The sequence below is a fragment of the Berghia stephanieae genome, chromosome 7, assembly GCF_034508935.2.
Source record: "Berghia stephanieae isolate SIO BIC M18660-M18661 chromosome 7, UCSD_Bste_1.3, whole genome shotgun sequence".
NCBI lineage: Eukaryota > Metazoa > Mollusca > Gastropoda > Nudibranchia > Aeolidiidae > Berghia > Berghia stephanieae.
The window spans coordinates 37,280,842-37,300,634 of NC_088366.1; the positions used below are offsets into that span (position 1 = coordinate 37,280,842).

Below are 19,793 nucleotides of genomic sequence, written 5' to 3' on the forward strand. Positions count from 1 at the left end.
CAAAGTTCAAGTAATTTAAAAAACCATTAAAAAAACTTTTACAAATAAATCAGCTCAATTCCTTACCATAGACCCTTAAGTGTCAAACAATATCTCAGAAGAAATTTAAAATGTTTTTGGCATACATTGCAGACTATATAACAAACAAATTAGAATTTAAAGTATGAATGAATGTCATCCTTTATTAAAAGTAAATAAATTAAGCAGTTCAATCCAAATTTAATAGAAATAAAGCAGATTGAAGGATGTACTACAGGTCTGTCTTACCCTAGTGAATTGCTAAAGAGTATTTTCTAATCTTATAACAAAATTTATGAAAGTTATTGAATCAACTTTGTCAAAAAGTCGTGTAAAGCGATATTGATAAATGAATTAAAACATTTGTCTCATGTTTTTATCAGTGAATCATGTGAATGGAACATTCAGGAATTAATTGTAAACCTTTTTTTTTTTTTTGTAAATATAAGACTCCATCACGTATTGAAGGAATATAAGAGATCATTCAAAACAAAGTCTAAAAAGAAAAATAGAAAACTGTTGAACGTTTCCCACCAGTGAGTTTTCTAAAATATTTTTTTTTTAATGGAATAAGTATATTTTGAAAATGATTAACAATAATAGTTTTCATGACAGGTTTAATTTAATTGATACTGGTAATAATTATTATGATAGAGTAACTTCTGTCTTCAGTTGTTGTGAGATATTTATGTGTGATCATGCAAACTTCTAGGTTTGGCATGAAATAGAACATTTGACTTGATAACTGGGTATGGAGTTTGAATTCATGTTGCTCAGTTGTGTTTTACTTGTGTTTGCATGATTCATTTGACTATATATTTATAATATCATTGCAACTATGATTTCAATTGACATAAATAAAGGAATGGACACCTGTCCTGTTCTATCAAATAATGATACCTACATGATGATAATAATAATGATGATGATGATTATGATGATGATGATGATGATGATGATGATGATGATGATGATGATGATGATGATGATGATAATAATAAAAATAATAATAATAATAATAATAATAATAATAATAATATAATGATAATAATAATAATAATAATAATAATAATAATAATAATAATAATAATAATAATAATAATAATAATAATAATAATAATAATAATGTATGTTTTTTATATAGCGTCATACCCTGTATATCAACAAGCTCAAAGCGCTTAACAGTAACGTGGCTACTTTCACTCAAACATACGACCACTCAAACATGCAATATGAAACAAAGCAATACAGTGCTACAAATTAAAAAGAAACGTTTTAAGATGTTTTTTAAAAAGAAATCTGCATCATTACTGTCTCTGATATATCTTGGAATGTAGTTCTCTATAAAGGGTATCGAATATTCAAACGCATGCTCGCCAATTTTGCGAGTCATTTTTCGCTTCACAAGTATAATATGATTATCAGACTTTGATCTCAGATTTCTGGATGGGACGTAGAATTTAAGCATGTCATTAATGTATCCAGGACAATCAGAGTGCAGTGATTTAAAAACAATTGTACAGATCTTATATTCTATACGTTTCTCTAATTTCAGTCTTACTATCAAGTTTTAGTCTGTTCAGTTCAATCCAAGTTTTCAATCAAAGCAAGATTGGAAACGTTTAATTAAAAGATGTTGGTAGCAACAAGAGATGATAGAAAAGTGCCAGAAGACAATAGAGAATAAAAAAAATTTCGGTGGTTGATGGGGTTTGAACCCGCGACCTTATTGGTATGACAACTCCGCCTGGCCGGTGAGAGCGTGACTCTACCGTATGAGCTATCCACGAACCCAAAAAAATTCTATTCACTTCATCTCTTGTTGTTACCAACACAAGTGCCTGCTCCACTCACTTTTTTTTGAATTAAAAATTAAAAGATGTAAATGATAGATTGTAGGTTGCTGACTTAAATATTTGACTAACGTCTGCATAAAATTGGTAATTTAGATTAAAATCAGAAATAATTGATCCAAGGGGTTTCATATCTTTCAATATCATGGTTTAGCTAGTTTGTTTATCTAGCGCAGACCAGTACTTCTTGAAGCCAGAGTACCTATCAGTTGTTTATTTCATGCTATCTGGGCGTTAGCATTTATATAATATATATTTATATTTCATGTATTTTAATTATATATATATTATATTCCTGTTTGAGGACACTCCAGTTCGAGAACAGGCCAAAGATGATTAACACGGAGAAATCTGACGGCCTGTTTATATTTATATAAAACCAGATTTCAATCCCTTCCCATCACGGACATAGAGAGAACTGTCCAACCCCATCATTGCTTCAAACGGCGGCCTTACAAGCAAGACCTGAGAGATGGCCAGTTCGGCTAAGGACCTCAGCTGCCACCAAGCCAGTATCAGTGCATAGTTTCTCAGAGCCGTGGAGAGGAAAGAATTAAAATGTCTTTGTTTCTTTGTGGCACAGTGCAGAAGACAACTTCTTTTGCTGAATTAAATCTCCATCTCTAACTCTAATGACTTTGTTGATTTTTTCATTAGATGATTTCAGATAAAAATAATTAAAGTCTAAAATTGAAGGAAATTTTAACATTTTCTGGCGTGTTTCAAAATTCTGTATATCATCGACTTTTCAGATATTTTATCCCCACCCCATGCTGGCAGGCAGTGGCGTAGTACACTATAAATGCATACATTTCTAGTTTAGTTAAGGATCGCGCACAGTGCACAGTAATCAAATACTCTCTGAATGCCAACCAAAATCATTAATATCATTTTAAAAATAATATATGAAACATCAATTGTCCTACAATGGATGCACGGTACAGGCACACAGACCTTGGTGTTTCCATTATTGATGTATTTGTTTCCAGATTGAACAACAGTCAAACAAAACAAGAGCAAACACATATGAAGGCCACAGGGGAAAATCGATCAAAGTCCGAAAGACACTCACTGTTCTAATGTCACAATAATTTGGTATCAAAATCAACCAAGAGCTTGTTTTTTATATGCATCTGACGTGGTCAAAATATATAAGTTTAGTAATTCACATTCAGTTCAATTCATATTATCATGTGGCGTTTTCAATTGGGTTTCCAAACTTTAATTTTGATTTTCTCAAAAGCTGAAAAATGTGACTTTGATCGTTTTTCCCCCTGTGGTCTTCATATGTAAGCTTAAAAAACCTCAAAAGAAATAATTAGAATCTTGGGTAGACAATGGTGGCAAATTGAAAAGGATAAAATAACAACAACAAAAAAACATGAGAACTGTTCATTGTTTTGCTCAACCAACACCTGAACAGAATTTGACATTATATCTATGATACAGTAGACAGCACCAAAGAGAGTATATTAACATTTGCTGGAATGTACACACTGCTCAAAATTAAGAGAAGGGCTCCTTTCCAAAACGCTAACCATGCACAGGGAGTTACCTTAATCCACCATCCACATTATGCAACTTATGAAACTGAAATTTTCCACATTGGCTGCTTAAAAAGGACAAAAGTTGTGATGTGAGTCAGCTAATAAAGTAAATAAGTAATGCCAAAGGAGTAGAAAGTAAGAAAATTATTACATCGTTTAACAGAGCAGGTATTTTGAGAACGATTGTCAGAATACCATGAAATCCAATGGCAGTCACAGAGTACACCTGCTCCGGTATATTATTTCACGATACTACTTAATTGGTTTGATTTTTTCATTTCTTTATATTCTCTCTCTCTCTCTCTCTCTCTCTCTCTCTCTCTCTCTCTCTCTCTCTCTCTCTCTCTCTCTCTCTCTCTCTCTCTCTCTCGTCCTCTTTCTCTCTGATTGGAATGGGGGTATAGGGTGGGAGAAGTATCTGTGGTTGTTGTCTGTTTTGTTTTTTTCTACAATCAACAATTTATTATGGCATTGTTCTTCACGCTGTTGTGACATAAAAAAGTAATAAAAATAACAAACAAAAATACAATTAAAACAATCCTTACGCAATGTTGTATTCCTTCTCATCCATCTCCTCTCTTGACAAAAGGCGGTAGTCGATGACGCATTGAGGTATAACATGATGTCCTTCATGCCACCAAAGTGCGGTACCTGTTTTCAGTGTATTGCCAGTAAGTTCTCCATCTGGTGAGGTTGCTAGATTGTAGTGATGCTCCCATGCATCTTTGAACCAATCCCTTGGCGTATTTTTAAATAATTTTTTTGTTTGTTTTTTGGTGGGTTTTTTTCAGACAGAAATGAAAATACAATCATTGTTAATCTGATACACAGATGGTCACAATTTTGAAGAAGCATCATTTACATAATATTATCATTTCATATGTAGACATTTTCTTTGAAGGACAAAGTGATGTGATATTAGAAAAACAGTGAGAGATAAAATGGAAAAAATGTGTCTCGAAGAATTGTCATCTAACTGAAGCTGAAACCAATGACCTATATCTGATCGTCCTCTATTCTGACACATTATCTTGACATATATTAAATCAAATTCAAATTTTTCTTTTATATTTTTTATTATTAAGAAATGCCACTGTAAATCTCCCTTCTCACCATCCCCTGCCCCCTCATTTAATTTATTTTTCATTTTACAATTCTCATTTAAACCAAAACAGTTTCCAAACTCCCTCGTAGGATTAAATCAAATAAATACAAATGGAAAACAGCACATCATAGCCTTACATGGAGACTTCAGGTTCAATATCAGCTTCTATGCTTGATGGTGATGGAATGAAGAGATTCTCCATTACTGGCGTGTTTGTTTCCAGGCCGAAAGAGTCGGCAACAATAGTCACATTAACAAGACGCATCAGCCTCTGAACATTCAGAGCCACTGATAAGCCGGTAATTCCAGCTCCAATGACACATACATCAAATGACATGTTTAGTTTCCGCACGAATTAGAGAGTGTCTTGAGGAAAACTTAGCAAACGAATTTATGATGTTCACTATTTACCAACACAGAATATGAGGTGCTTTATATAAATGATGATATACTTCATTATTGTAAAATTATAAATCTAAGATATTATACTAATTAATTCTTGTTATTCAAACTTCTAACCGTTGCCATAAGAATAAGATAACCAGGGATGAGATTAAATGATATTCGCGGGTGAACTAGACGGTCTTGAGTTGACATAACCGAGCAACAGTATAACCACTTATACCTAACTTCCGATCCCAAAACAACGCTCTTTGTGTTTTGGAGGATAATAACAATGGACGAGCTCTTTATTGTTTGAGCGTAATTTAGGATAGCCTGCGAACTGCGAAAACAAGGTTGCCAGTTTGGCATTTTAAATGCCAGATTCCAAAAATCTGGCATTTTTGAAAACCGTTTGGCATTAGAAAAATCATTTGGCATTTGGCATTTTCATTTGGCATTTTCTTTTCTTGTATATTATACTTCAAATGACACCTTTTCTTAATTATTTCTAAACGCGTAAAAACAAACATCTTCACATTTCTTTTTCATTCTTAAAATCCAACCGTGGTGTAGTGGTTTAGCACTCCACTTAGTAGTCAGTAGGTAAATAATTACCCCAACAGGAAATTTAGTATAATTCAAAAAAAAAACAACAAAAAAACAAAAAATAAAAGAAAAAGAAAAGAAAACACGCAAGCCACCAGGATATGATAGTAAATTGTCTATCAAAAGTGAGTAGTTTTCTTAGTGGGGGTGGGAGTCAACAGACTTTGGCATCTTTTTGAGTGTTTTGGCATTTTTTGAGTCTTCCCTGGCATTTTGTTGAAAAATAATCTGGCAACCCTGTGCGAAAACAAAAGTAAAACACAAGTCACTCGAGCTGTTTGTGGTCTCTCGCTTTTACAGTTAAACTTAAGGTGGCGTTTTTATGCACCTCCGTTGGAGGTGTACAAAAACGCACCGTTTTTGTGCACCTCCGTTGGCGGTGATGGTAAATTAATGAAAATGTTGCTGCATACGTTCATAAGGTTTAAATCTATCTAGACGTCTGCGTCTGAGTGGGGAGACCTTCCATAAGCACTAGAGAGCCTCGCCTTTGGCCGACCAACCTCCGCTGCACGTCCAACTCGCCTTGAGCATGCATTCACGTAAAATATAAAGATTTTTTTTAAAAACCTACCTCTGTTTCAAAAACTAGCATCTTTCAACTTTCTAAGAAACATTTTGATTTTTCAGAACTTTAGTTCGTTAAAAAAATACCGGCCAATCTGACCCGTTGAGTCGAATGAAAACGAAATTTTGTTGTTTACACGGTTCAAAGGAAATGTCGTAAATAAGCTTTCATGGACTTCCTGTGTTGTTTTTACAGTGTCACGTGACCTTTTTGAGAAATTTGTCGTCTGCTACAAATAATTAGACCGGTAGGGGGTAGATATTTTCGTTGGCGAAGAGAAAAAGTGAGTATTATTTCTTGGACTTGTAGAGAGGCCTAGGGTCCACCAGCAGTCAAGTTGATTGAATAAAAGAAAAAAAGGCCTTTTTTATCCGCCGCCACCACCACCGTGAGAGTGGAGGGGGGGGGGGGGGTGCATGCCGACGAGAGGGAGACGTGTCGATTGGTGACCTTGGTGACGTAGACATCTCAAGGATGCTGGCAGTTGCAGTTGCAGGTGTTCTTAACCCCTTAACAGCGAAGCTAATTTTTTGCTTTTAGATAGTAGTTTGCTTTTATCTTTATTATTGTTAACGGGGAATACAGCGTTTCCACCAAGAGAGTAGTCAGACTATCGCAACTCGGACTTCAATTGTCTATAATAGTTTTGCCGTTACTTGTCTTTTGATGATAGAAGATTTGGTGTTAGGTCAAAGATCGAATTTCGCCGCTAAAAGGTTGCATTGCTACTGGGTTTGCTCTTCCCCCCTACCCACCTTTTTGTTTCTTCTTTTTTTTTCACCTTAGTATTGTTGATTGCTGCTATTTCCTTTTTTATGATTAGCAAGTGCCGTAGGAGTCTCACTGGATGCAGGAGTACTGCAATTAACCCTTTGCCAGTGACACTGATTTTTTTGTTTTTCAAATAATAGTCTTCATTTATATTATTTTTTAACGCAGAAAAAACAAACGTTTCCACCATAAGAGCAGTAAGAATATTGATAAAAAGTGCTTTGAGCACGTTGGGTGGATATTGCTCTATATAAAAGCTCAAGTTTTTAAATTGTAATTTGTTTTTTGTCTTTTGATGAAAACGGTAAGATTTTATTTTTGGTCCAAGTAAGATTGATATTCGCCTTTAAAAGGTTAAGTTGTTTTGTTTTTTCAGTTTTTTTTTTTGTTTTGTTTTTCAAATGCGGATACGCTGCTTCTTCCTTTTTTTTTCCTCAACTGGCAAGCTATCGCCGTACTTACTCGCATGGCTTGCACACACAAAAGGATACATCTAAGTCACAAAACCTTACATCCAGGTCACAAAATCAGACAACTAGGCCACACATCAAGACATCTCTGTTTCGTTTGTTCCAAGATAGCAAAACAAACCAGACGTCTTGGAGTTCGAAAAAGCTTTCCATAAAATATTTGGTATTTGCAAGACCCCCAGAAACCAATTCCCTATACAGCTCTTGTGCACGGTTACTTATGACCTTGATTTCTTTCGTACCCACCCCCCAAAATCCCACTTATTGTGTGGTATAGGCAGAACATAGTAAATAGCTGGACTGCCACATGCGTGACTAAATTGGCCAAAGAGAGAATCTATACTTTGGCATTAGACACCCATTACCTGATGTCTTGGTTTTTAATCCTAGCCTAGTGAGAGAGAGAAAACAAAACAATCATACATGTATCTGCAAACAACAGAACGTTTTCATTTTACATTGAGATGGGAAGGGGAAGGGATAACATTATGACAAGAGAGAGAGAGAGATAGGGTGAGAGAGAGAGAGAGAGAGAGAGAGAGAGAGAGAGAGAGAGAGAGAGAGGAGAGAGGGAGAGAGAGAGAGAGAGAGAAGAGATGGGCGGGGGGATGGGGGGATAGTAAGGGGGAATGGGTAAAGATGAAAGAAACAATGGGTTGCCTGATGACGTAGATCAAAGGATTGTTACAGCGGTGTTCACGGAGCGTACTTCGTGAAATTTTAACCTTTTACAGTGACACTGATTTTTTTCTCCAGATTGCTTATGCAGAATAAATCGTTTCCACGAAGAGAGCAGTAGTAAGAGTATATTTCGACTCGGGCTTCAATTAAACTATAAATTGCAAAGCTTGTCTTTTAATGATAACATTAAGACTAAGATCTGGAGTTTGGGGAGTGTAAGATGGAATCTCGCCATTAATGGTTAAAATTGTTTTGATTTTAAAAAAACAACTCACACACACACACACACACAAACACGAGCGCGCGCGGTCACGACAGCGAGGACCATCACTGACAGAATGTTGCAACGGTAAACCGGTTTACGTGTACATAGATCCTGAGGCTAGATGCCCCGTTACCGTGTACGTAGGCACTCCCAAAAAAAAGGAAGAAAGAAAAGAGCACACACACACACACATACTCACACACACACACACAGTCTCGCATCCTCTACGAACTAATTTTGCGCACCAATTTTTACTGCACTTATGCACCAAATTGCATACCTGTCTAGGGACACTTTTTTCCGTATCTTTTTCTCAATAAACTTTTTAAAAAACCTTTGTTTTGCGCGGCTATTGCGCGGCAGGCGGCTGGCACTAGGGGGCACCAACCTATGGGTCAGACGAGAAAAACACACGATTTAGCGAGGAATGGATCATGAAAATATTTAGGATATAATTTCAAACACAACTTTTGAAATTCATCAAGGATTGTCTAGTACCGAATGTTTTTTGATAGAAAACAAATGTATCTTCAAATCTAAACTGCTTTTGACGGTAAGCGGTAAGTTTTTATTTATTTTTCTGTCCAAACGAATTATTTGTCCTGGTTATAGAAGCTAAGTATTGGTAACACCGGCTCAGCTCTCTAGATTCTTGTTCTAGTAGGGGGTTTGGGAGGGGGGAAACTTTTTTTTTTTTTAAAGTCTCCCCCCTCCCAAACCCCCTACACTAGAACTTCTAGTTGGGGGTTTGGGAGGGGGGAGCGGGAGACTTTAAAAAAGAAAGTTTCCCCCCTCCTCCCAAACAGTACAAGAATACTTGGGATGTGGTAGCTTATGGAAGGTCTCCCTTAAATGGTAGTTTAGCACGCTGCTTAGTGATTACCGATGTACGTTTATACAATGGTAATAAATTAAAGTTAAAGAATAATAACAATAAATTTAAAAATCAAGAGTAAAAAGAAACATGGGAAACAAATACTGATCTCAAATAAATAAATAATTTTAGAAAATTAAAATCAAAAGTTTTTTAAAAATTAAAACATGATAAAAAGGTTTTGAAAAACAAAAGAAAAAGAAAAATTTTTTTTGTCTTTCTCAATAAAGTAAACTTAAAAATTTTTTTTTGTCTACGATGGGAATCGAACCCAGTACGTTTAAGGTTAGAGTCTGACAGCTTGTCCACTGCGCCACCTGACTGTTCATTACATTTAATAAGGTCTTTCTAAAACATTATTTTACCTTCAATGCAACTTCTATTTTCTGGTTTTATATTTCGATTTTTTAAATTATTATTATTTTTATATAAATTTATTAACAAAAACATCCTGCAGATGTCACAATGTAACTTTCGCTGTATCCAAATACAGAAACATAATATCGCTGATGAAATTGGGTGGGATGCACATGCGTGACGGAGGTGTATAAAAATGGTTCGTTAAGATACAGCGTCAACGGAGGTGCATAAAAACACTACGTAAACTTAAACTACTTTGGATAAGCAATTCTACATTAGAAGGTAAGTTTTTATAATTCCACTCAACTACTTTTGCGCTAAACAGTGTTTTTAATTCTTTCTTTTTGTGTTCAGGACATGGAAAAGGTGATAAAGTCCGTCCTATGCCTATACCTAATACTCTAATAGTAATAATTTAAATTAAAATAACTGGGTGGGGATCCTGACCTCCCATAGTGGGCAGGGAGGTACATGCTGTGTCTTCTATCCCGCCATACCCGTTTTCCAATTGTTTCCTGTCATTGTCTTGGAATGAGATTACTTAGTTTTGTCCTGACCCTGGCCGTGTAGGTCCTTGGCTGGGAGGGAAACAGTCGAATGTATAGTTATAGTTTTGGGAGATGATATTTTTTTCCTTGTAAATCATCTCTTTGTTATGCATTGTATTATGTTTAGTTTACATATTATATTATATGATTTGTAAACATTTGAGTGTATTCCTCTTGGTTGGGACCTGTGCTTGTGTCTGGATGAGACTTTTAGGTGATCTCAAACTAAGTACTTTGATGGTGTGCTCTTGGAATCTACATCTGTTCCCTATTTGAACCAATTCCCCTTTGTCTTACCTTTTCTTGGGTGCTTTAATTGTAATTCTAGAACTTTTTACTATCCCATTTTTTCTTTTTTACTGGTGCTGATATGACCTTAATGTGTTGCAAGCGCCGTAAAACCCTTAAAAACAATAAAACAAAATTAAAATAAGGCCAGCTCTATTTCAAATTCTCCGAACGCTCAGGAATGAACTCTTATTTCTCCGAATGGTCGGCTAGCCTCCAGTAGCGGATGGGTTACAGACGCGATGTTGATGCAAAAGTAAATGCTCAAACAGAGTGGACAGGGAATTATCACAAATCATCTCATCGAGCTAGAAGTCTAGCGTTTTGTAAACACATTGTCATTGACATTGTTTTGTTGACAAAGACAGATTTTATCAAAAAGTTGTGCTATCGGGAATACTCCAACTCCATGGCGCGTTCACTTTTGCACTTCACGCTGCACTATCAAAGAGAGAAGAAGTAAACCTAAATAATAAAGTAATAAAGTCAAAGTCTCAAGACGGGAACAGAGGTTGAAAGTTAGGATAGCACAAACTCAAGATAGAAGTCTAACTGAAAGTTGGGAATAAAAGACAGAGTGCCCAAACACTGGCAAAAGAAAACCCCAAAAATACACATTCATCATTCACACAGACACTCATGCAAATAACCAAAAAATATTGAGAATGGAATGGAAACCGTTCGGAGAAATAGAGATCAAGTTTATTTTCCGAGCATTCAGAGAAATAGTCACTTCGTTAAAATAAGACTGTTGTTATTCTCAGCTCAGACATGTCTGTGAGAATAAGAAAATTGATTATTCGTAGACACCTGTGTGGCAATAATAAAAAACCTGGACTTTTGATCATTGGCAGACCCTGTCTCGTATCCAGAATGCGGCTGCTAAATTGATTTTAAGAAAAAAGAGAACATCCTACTCATTGCCACTTTTGTATGAGCTGCATTGGTTACCAGTTCAAGTGAGAATCGAATTCAAATAAGCAGTATTGTGCTATGAGTGCCTTAATGATCAAGCACCAATGTATATTACTGAATTTTTAGAAACTTATAAGCCATCGAGGTGTCTCTGCTCTGCACTAGATTCTACAAAACTAATTGTTTCAAATGAATAAAAAAATATAAATTTTACGGTGGCAGATCGTTCAGCCACGTCGGACCTTCCATCTGGAACCTAAAAGAATAAGAGAAGCGGAGTCCTTATCAATATTTAAATCAAAGTGAAAACACCATCTCTTTGTTAAAACTTTTTGATTAGTGCATCTTTGTAATTTGACCCCAATATGAATGTTAATTTAGTTTATGTTATTATAATATCATTATGTTATATCATTTCCGTATTTGACATAGTATGTGGATGTATTATGAACCTATTTTGTATTAATGACTTTATGTTTAGTTACTACATTGTTGTATAATGATATTATGTTCATGTAGTATGTATAATGTTTCATTTGTATAATAATGTCACTGTATTATTGTTTTGCGCATTGATGAAAATGCGCGTTTTGTATTATTATCAATGACATGTAAGTTTTTGTCACTTTGAACTGAAAACGTCAATCTGGCAATTCACATTTTTTTTTTTGTCTTTTTCAACCAGCAAGAAACTTGTTAATCATCAAATCTGTTCATAGTCCACAAACCATTAAAATTTTCACTACCTATCTACCTGTTAACTTTATTAATCTATTAATCTATAATTTGTTCATTCTGACCTCAATTTTGGGGATATTGATGATGGCCGGGAATTTGTTTATTTCGCAGACGAATCCCTCGGCCTAGATGTTGTTAGCCCCACACCTGTTTTTTTTCCTGTCTTCTTCATACAAAGCAATACAATTTATTTTCACACTTCCACAAAACTAAATCCAACAATATATTTGAATCAGAGATGAAAATAACTATCAAAGCAAGGAAGCCAAGATGGCTGAAAAATATCTAGCTCATTTATGAATTTTATGTTACACCGATGGGTTAGACCACCTTTCATTTTGCTCATTTTAGCTGCACAGGTTAGAATCCGATCGCTCCCTTTTTTTTTCCATGACCGAGTCTATTCTTTTCTCCTTTTTTGTCTAGCCTTGTTCCGTTTCTGAGCATGATTTTATTAAAATTGTTTTTATTATTTTTTTTAAAATTATTATTTTCTTTTTTTTTCTCTATCTGACCATTTGGTCGCTCTCTGAATATTTTTGTTTGTTTGCTTTTTAATTATTTATTCTTTTTAGAATATACCTTTTGAGATCGAAGTGGGGATGAAAATGACAATTTGCTAGAAAGGAACCAAGAGAGAGAGAAAAATATTTTTTAAACCAAAACAGACATGTCTGAGAATAATCACAGTGTAAAATAAAATAACTTCGGCATTGGCACTGAGACAGCAGCAAGTTCCCTGCACTCTGCTCTGCTACTGCTGCCTTCTCACTTTGTTTACTGAAGACTGAACAATGGTACAGCAACGAGGTCCATGTTGTTTGTTTACCCTAGAGTCCACGTCCTGGTGTTTTTAAAAGATGTAAAGAAGGGTGGGGGGAGGGGGGGGGGGAGTGTTAAATTTCTCAACGGTCTACAGAAAAAGAATGTAGTCACCAGGGGTTTTTCGTAGGCGTTATGATCTGACTGTCAATGATAATGATGTATCATTACACACTTGAAAAAAAAATCAACTTGTCACTAGCTACTGTTACTAACATGTATTCACATACCTGTTTAAGACTAAAAGATTTAAAAATTTGACCAAAAAAAACAACAATAACAAACAACCTTTCCTTTAATTTATTTTTTTTGATTTTGTTTTTGAGCGAGTCTATTTGTTTTCTCCTTGATCGTTTGGCCTAGTTCCGTTTCTGAGCATGAATTTGTTATGTTTTTTGGGGTTTTTTTTTTCTCTTTGACCATTTGATCACCCTCTTAATTTTTTTGTTTGCTTGCTTTGTAGTTATTTATTCTTTTAGTATATACTTTTTGAGATTGGACTGGGGACGAATATGACAATTTGCGATATTCTATAGAACGGAACCAAAAGAGAGAGAGAGAGAGAGAGAGAGAGAGAGAGAGAGAGAGAGAGAGAGAGAGAAAATAATTTAAAAGAGAAAAAAGGGGGTGGGGTGTGGATGGGTCATTTATCATTTTTGCAATGCTCTGTAGAAAGAAGACCAAAAAAAAAAGTGGCGGAACCAGGGTTCGAACACTCATCGTCGATTCTGAGAAGCCTTCTAAGGCAGATGACTTAACCATTCGGCCATGAGACTCACATAATGCCAACACATATTGTTTATATATAGTACCCTACTATCCATTGACAGATTTATTGTTGGTTAATTTTATGCTTTATTGATATTTTATCAACAATACTAATTTCTATGTGCATAATATTCTGGAATGTTGATAAATGTTTAAAAGAGCGGAGTTTTAAAAAAGTCTAGCTATGTATAATCGTCCTTGGCAAAGAAACTCACAATATTGGGGTTTTTACTTGCTTACACTTACATTTATACCTTGGTTTTTTACTAATGCATATCAATATCAGCCAAGATTCGTCAAAAAAGCTTGGTTCTCATTGGTTTCAAAAACTGCGTTCTCATTGGTTCAAGCAGGAATCGTTTTTATAAACTTTGATTACTCATACTCATTCTCGGTATTTTTAGTATCAGATATCTACGAAAACTGCCAAAAATCGCCAAAATGATGTTGTTATTCGGAGGTTTTATCAAAAAGTGCGTCGTTATTTGGAGGGTTTTTTTTTACTGATCTTAAATAGAAAAAAATCGGAACCATGGGTCAATGTCGTTATCAGGAGGTTGTCACTATTATGAGGTGTCGTAATTGGGAGGTTCCACTGTACTTCTACCACTGTCATATACCACTTGCACCAACATTATTACTGCTACTTCTAATAAAACCAATATAGTTATCTACCACTGCAACCACCACAAATAAGGATCTTTTGTAACAAAATAATATTAGACGTCTAGTCATATTTGTGAGCGTGTTAATCATCTCGCCCTGTTTCAAAAGAATTTTTCTGTATGCATTTATTTTACTTTTAAATTGTTTTAATATCAATATAAGGTTATTTTTCAATTTACAGGGCTCTTCGTAGCTGTGAAAATGTCAGAGTCAAGTTTGGAACCTGACCCAGTCTCAACATTTAGGAACCTGACATTGGTCCAGAAATGTTCACTCCAGGACCGAAAAACGAAAACTAACACCCCCTATATAATTCAAATGGCAGTACAAACAAAGTAGGTTTCCCTTAAAATGTTAATGGCTTTCCTCACACTCAATATAAAGCAACTCTCATAATAAAATGCCAATTTTGACAGAGGTTAAAAATAGATTTATTTGCATTTTTTGTTTTCAATTTTTTCTTTTTCTTTTCAGCCAAAAGTCGATAGCTTTTTATTATTGCTCTTGTTTACAGATAATAGAATCATTTAGGCTTAGTTACTTTTCTTGCAAATGGCACATCATTTTCAATGTTCTAGACAAAGGAAAACTGAAAAAAGTTAAGAAAAATTCACGTAAACAGGGAACATTATTTTTTAAATTAAGTTGTGGCCAGTAGGAAAACCAGAAAAAGTTATCCATACAGCGATCTGATTGGATGTAATAATTTTGTCCATCCATTCAGAAGGCTCGTTAGTTCTTGCAACCTTTGAATTTGACGCAATTCAGATCATTTGATTTTCTTCCACTTTCTATGTTGATGGACCCTGACAAGTGCCAAATGTGGATCTTTGATTTATCCAGGAATAGATTTGAAATTTGGGTAGAATGACTCTGAATATTGTTTTCAATGAAAGTTGCATCATCAAGGTTGGCAGGTTTGATTTAAGATCCAAGCTATTTTTTTTCTTCTTTTTATCACGGGGTCTATGTAGAAAGGATGCAGTGTCAGATGTTGGACTTTTAGAAAATCACTCTTCTGAAACTTAGTAAAATTCCCATGATGAAGATGCAATAACAAAGTTAATTGTGTCTGAGGGTGATTACATTGGTTTGTTTGAAGCTAATTAAGGTTGTCTTGTTGACCATTAATTCCTGTCATGTCAAGAAGATTTTTTAAAAATTTTCTTTCAAGTTTTTGCTCCTCAGAAGGTTATTGGAGTGCTTAACAAAAATCATAATTTTGATGCCAAAGTGGCTCCAAATAGCTCTAATTGCATGTCAATTTTTAAAATTTTCTGGGGAAGCATGCCCCCCTGACCCCCCTATGATATTAACGTGCGGAAATTGTTCAATGACAAAAACATTTTCATTACTTTTTTATGTTTGTTGATTTTTTAGATATTTTCTCAAAACAAGATGGATTCAAGGTGTAGCGATTAAGCGGAGATGGTGTGCGATTAAGCGGAGCGATTATATAGAAATAATTCCGTTTTTGGGGAATGTGTAGTGTATAAGCAGATTGTGCGATTAACCGATGTGCGATTAAGCGGAGTGAACTGCATTTGCATAAATATTTTTGAGTTGCTAGTCCGATTATTCAGCTGTATCATTTGTTTTCAATAAAGTATAATTATACAACAGCTTTTATCAAAATTTTATAGCGACAATATTTGAGTTTTCAATCATCGCCGACTGGGTGGGGATCCTGACCTCCCATAGTGGGCAGGGAGGTACATGCTGTGTCTTCTATCCCCCCGTACCTGTTTTCCAATTGTTTCCTGTCGTTGTCTTGGAATGAGATTACTTAGTTTTGTCCTGACCCTGGCCGGAGTTCCTTGGCTGGGAGGGAAACAGTCAAATGTATAGTTATAGTTTTGGGGAGATGATATTTTTTTCCTTGTAAATCATCTCTCTGTTTTGCATTGTATTATGTTTAGTTTACATATTATATTATATGATTTGTAAACATTTGAGTGTATTTCTCTTAGTTGGGACCTGTGCTTGTGTCTGGATGAGACTTTTAGGTGATCTCAAACCAAGTACTTTGACGGTGTGCTCTTGGAATCTACATCTGTTCCCTATTTGAACCAATTCCCCTTTGTCTCACCTTTTCTTTTGTGCTGTAATTGTAATTCTAGAACTTTTTACTATCCCATTTTCTTCCTTTTTACTGGCGCTGATATGACCTTAATGTGTTGCAAGCGCCGTAAAACCCTTAAAAAACAACAAAGCAATCATCGCCGAATCATTTTTCAAATAAAACACAAACATGCAATAGTTTTTGTTGAGTAAATTAGACAATATAAAATGAGTAACATGTTTATTAAACAGATTGTCACATTGTTAGTAATTAGATAAATTGATATATTTATTCAACAGTTCACACAATTTTTATTTCAAACCATTATGTTGGAAATGATTGAATAAAAGAATGTTTACAACAATAACAACAACAAAAGTCATTTATATAACAGTCACTTTATTTCAAAACTTCCCGGTATTACATCCTTTCTAATATTACATTTACAATAATTCACCTATGGGGCTAGGTGTAACAATCAATAATCTGATTAATTTGCAATCTGACTGGTCATAAGAAATAAAGGCGCCTTGAAAGTTCTTTTATTTTATATTTTCAATGAAACTTTCTTTGTGGTTTTCAAAGGATTGTCTTACAGAAATGAATAGTTTAACTTGCAATATATAATAATCAGATTTCTTATCCACTGGACAACTGTTAATAATCCCATCCTTTGTTTTATGGAACCATTAATGTTCAAGAAAGCAATAGATCAGAGAAAAGCTCAGGTCAATTGGTGGATCCGTGAACAAATCACCATCATGTCTTGTGTCACATTTTGACACCTATGCTCAGTTGCATGAATTTTTGGTGACACTCAATTTAGACAAACTGTTGCCAGATTATTATAATTATTATAACTTCCCCCGATTTAGAAAAAAAGCCCCTTCGATTAAACTTCCCTCCCTCTCTCTCTCTCTCTCTCTCTCTCTCTCTCTCTCTCTCTCTCTCTCTCTCTCTCTCTCTCTCTCTCTTCTCTCTCTCTCTCTCTCTCTCTCTCTCTCTCTCTCTCTCTCTCTCTCTCTCTCTCTCTCTCTCTCTCTCTCTCTCTCTCTCTCTCTCTCTCTCTCTCTTTTCCTCTTTCTTTTTCACTCTCCTTCTCTTTCACTCTTTCTTTGTTTCTCTCTCTTTCTCATTCTGTTTCTCTCTTTCTATCTTTCCCTTATCCATATATCTCTCTCAACCATTCTTCTATCCATCTTCATGTCAACTTTATAAAAGTCATCTGGTAAAAGAGAGATGATATTAAACTGTTACAATTATAAGGGGTGCTCAACTTAGTTTATTCTTTTACTTTTTATCTTTGTTTTTACAATGTTTAACAATTTTAATTTATTAAAGATAAACGTATCTTATTTCTAAGATCTGTAACCACTGGGCTACAGTAAAAATAATGTAACAAGTAATAACAAATGCTTTCAGGCCTTTTGACCAAAAGTTAATTTTAAATTTCTGGAATAGAAGGTATTTTTTAAAATCTTTTTACGGAAAGGATAATTCATAAAAATTTACATAAAGTAATAAGTTATATCTCTAGTATTAAGAGAAGATGTACACTAGAACTAGTAATATAATATACAAAACTATGAAATTTTATGTTATGATTTTGTGAGTTTGACAGATGGGCGTTACATTTTCCTCCTTTTTGACAAATTGCCATAATCATCACTGATAGATAACATACGGCAATTTGTATCAGAACTTTTTATGTGATGCACAATTCCTACCAATCTGAAATTTATGACTGAAATTAAGTTTTCTATACAAAATTGATTAAAGGCATGAGTAGGAGCAATTTGTAATGAAAATGCCATTTAATGTGAATCAAAACTCTGTTCTGAGTTATATTTCTATCACTTTTCATCCTCATTTTAGAGGAGGGGGGTGGGGGGGGGGGGTTGTTTTCTCTTTTAAACCTATTGAATAAAACTAAAATGTTATGACAAGTACTTAAGAATTTTGTCTTGTAGATACCATATTTTTTATATGTATATAATAATAATAAATGGCATTTATATAGCACTTTACCCCATTGTCACAGGCTCTAAGCGCTTTACAGTGATATAAAACAAAACATATTACAGTGAGACAAGTGTGAAAGAAACGTGATATGAATTCAATTTAACAACAACAAAATATGAAAATAATATTGCAACAATATGACGTAAAAAGATAAAACTTTAAGCGAGATTTAAACGTTGTCAACGAATCCGAGCATCTCACGTGTAATGGGAGAGAGTTCCAAAAATGGGGGGCCGAAAATTGAAAAGATTGTTCACCTATTTTACGCAATGGCTTAGGTTTGACATGGATTGATTGGTCATTGCTTGACCTCAAGTTTTTATTGGGGACATATATGTTTAGAAGGTCTTTAATATAGGAGGGACTGTTCGTGCTCAGGGATTTGTAGACAACAGTACAAATCTTATAGGCAACTCTTTTTTCCACAGGAAGCCAATGTAACCCACGGAGAAGAAGAGTTGCTGATGGGTATTTTTTTTTGGTTATTGCGTACAATGAGCCTGACTGCGTTATTTGAATTTTGAGCAACCTGAAGTTTGCTAATTTTGTCTTTAGCTAAATTCGCCCAAAGGGAGTTACAATAGTCCAATTTAGATAAAACAAGGGAATTAATTGAAAGTTCTGCTATATGCTTCGGTATTAAATTACGAATTTTGCTTATTTTTTTCAATTCTATGTACATAGATTGTATGGTGTTATTCACGTGGCTTGTCATGGAAAGATCTTTATCAATGATGACGCCAAGGTTTTTTGCTTTATTTGAAAATTCTATTGTGCTATATCCGAGAGTAATAGGCGATTTATTTGCCTGTTTAAGGATACTCGGCCTTCCACACATTAAAATCTCAGTTTTACTATCATTTAATTTTAACTTATTGTGGTACATCCAAGATTTAATCTCATTAAAACAGCTCGTAATTCGTTGTATTAAGTACTTTAAATTACTAAGGGGTGCTGAATCATATATTTGCGTATCATCTGCATAAAAATGATAACTCAGATTGAATCTGGATATCACACTAGAAAGGGGCTGCATATATACAGTAAAAAGGACAGGGCCAAGAACAGAGCCTTGTGGCACTCCAAAATTTAGTAAAACTTGTTCTGACTGAACACCATTCACCACGACAGTCTGCCATCGATCCTGTAAATATGATGTAAACCATTTAAGGGCTATTCCTTTTATGCCGAACGTATTTTCTAGTCTTCTTAACAAAAATGTCATGGTCAATGGTGTCAAAGGCAGCTGAAAGATCTAAAAGGCATAATACATTGATATTGTTAGCATCAGCATTACATAACAAGTCATTAAAGATTTTAAGAAGCGCCGTTTCAGTACTGTGTTGATGTTTGTAGGCTGACTGAAAGGGTTGTTCCAAACTGTTGTTCTTAAGATGAGATGTTAATTGTGTAAGAACTACCTTCAAAAGTTTTGACAAAAAAGGTAACAGCGAAATTATAA

General features: G+C 34.7%; 2 protein-coding genes across 9 annotated transcripts in view; one reads left to right on the forward strand and one right to left on the reverse strand.

The window, feature by feature from the left end:
- LOC144977180 (D-aspartate oxidase-like) overlaps positions 1-5,119 on the reverse strand; it is a 39,537-nt gene extending 34,418 nt beyond the window's left edge. Inside the window, exons 1-2 of the mRNA XM_078922100.1 lie at positions 4,661-5,119; positions 3,964-4,155 (exon numbers count right to left, since the gene is read on the reverse strand). Coding sequence (XP_078778226.1) covers positions 3,964-4,155; positions 4,661-4,860 — 392 coding nt within the window. The 5' untranslated portion in view covers positions 4,861-5,119. The remainder of the gene's footprint in view (positions 1-3,963; positions 4,156-4,660) is intronic.
- Positions 5,120-5,192: 73 nt separating this feature from the next.
- LOC144977181 (WD repeat-containing protein 89-like) overlaps positions 5,193-19,793 on the forward strand; it is a 52,624-nt gene continuing 38,023 nt past the window's right edge. Inside the window, exons 1-4 of one of the 8 annotated variants that reach the window (XM_078922101.1) lie at positions 5,193-5,260; positions 5,768-5,898; positions 9,636-9,784; positions 14,429-14,582. In XM_078922101.1, the coding sequence (XP_078778227.1) occupies positions 14,449-14,582 (134 nt within the window). In that variant the 5' untranslated portion in view covers positions 5,193-5,260; positions 5,768-5,898; positions 9,636-9,784; positions 14,429-14,448. Of the gene's footprint in view, positions 5,261-5,751; positions 6,056-8,631; positions 8,829-9,635; positions 9,785-14,428; positions 14,583-19,793 lie in introns of those variants that run through there. The other 7 variants (XM_078922102.1, XM_078922103.1, XM_078922104.1 and 4 more) reach the window with 7 other exon arrangements.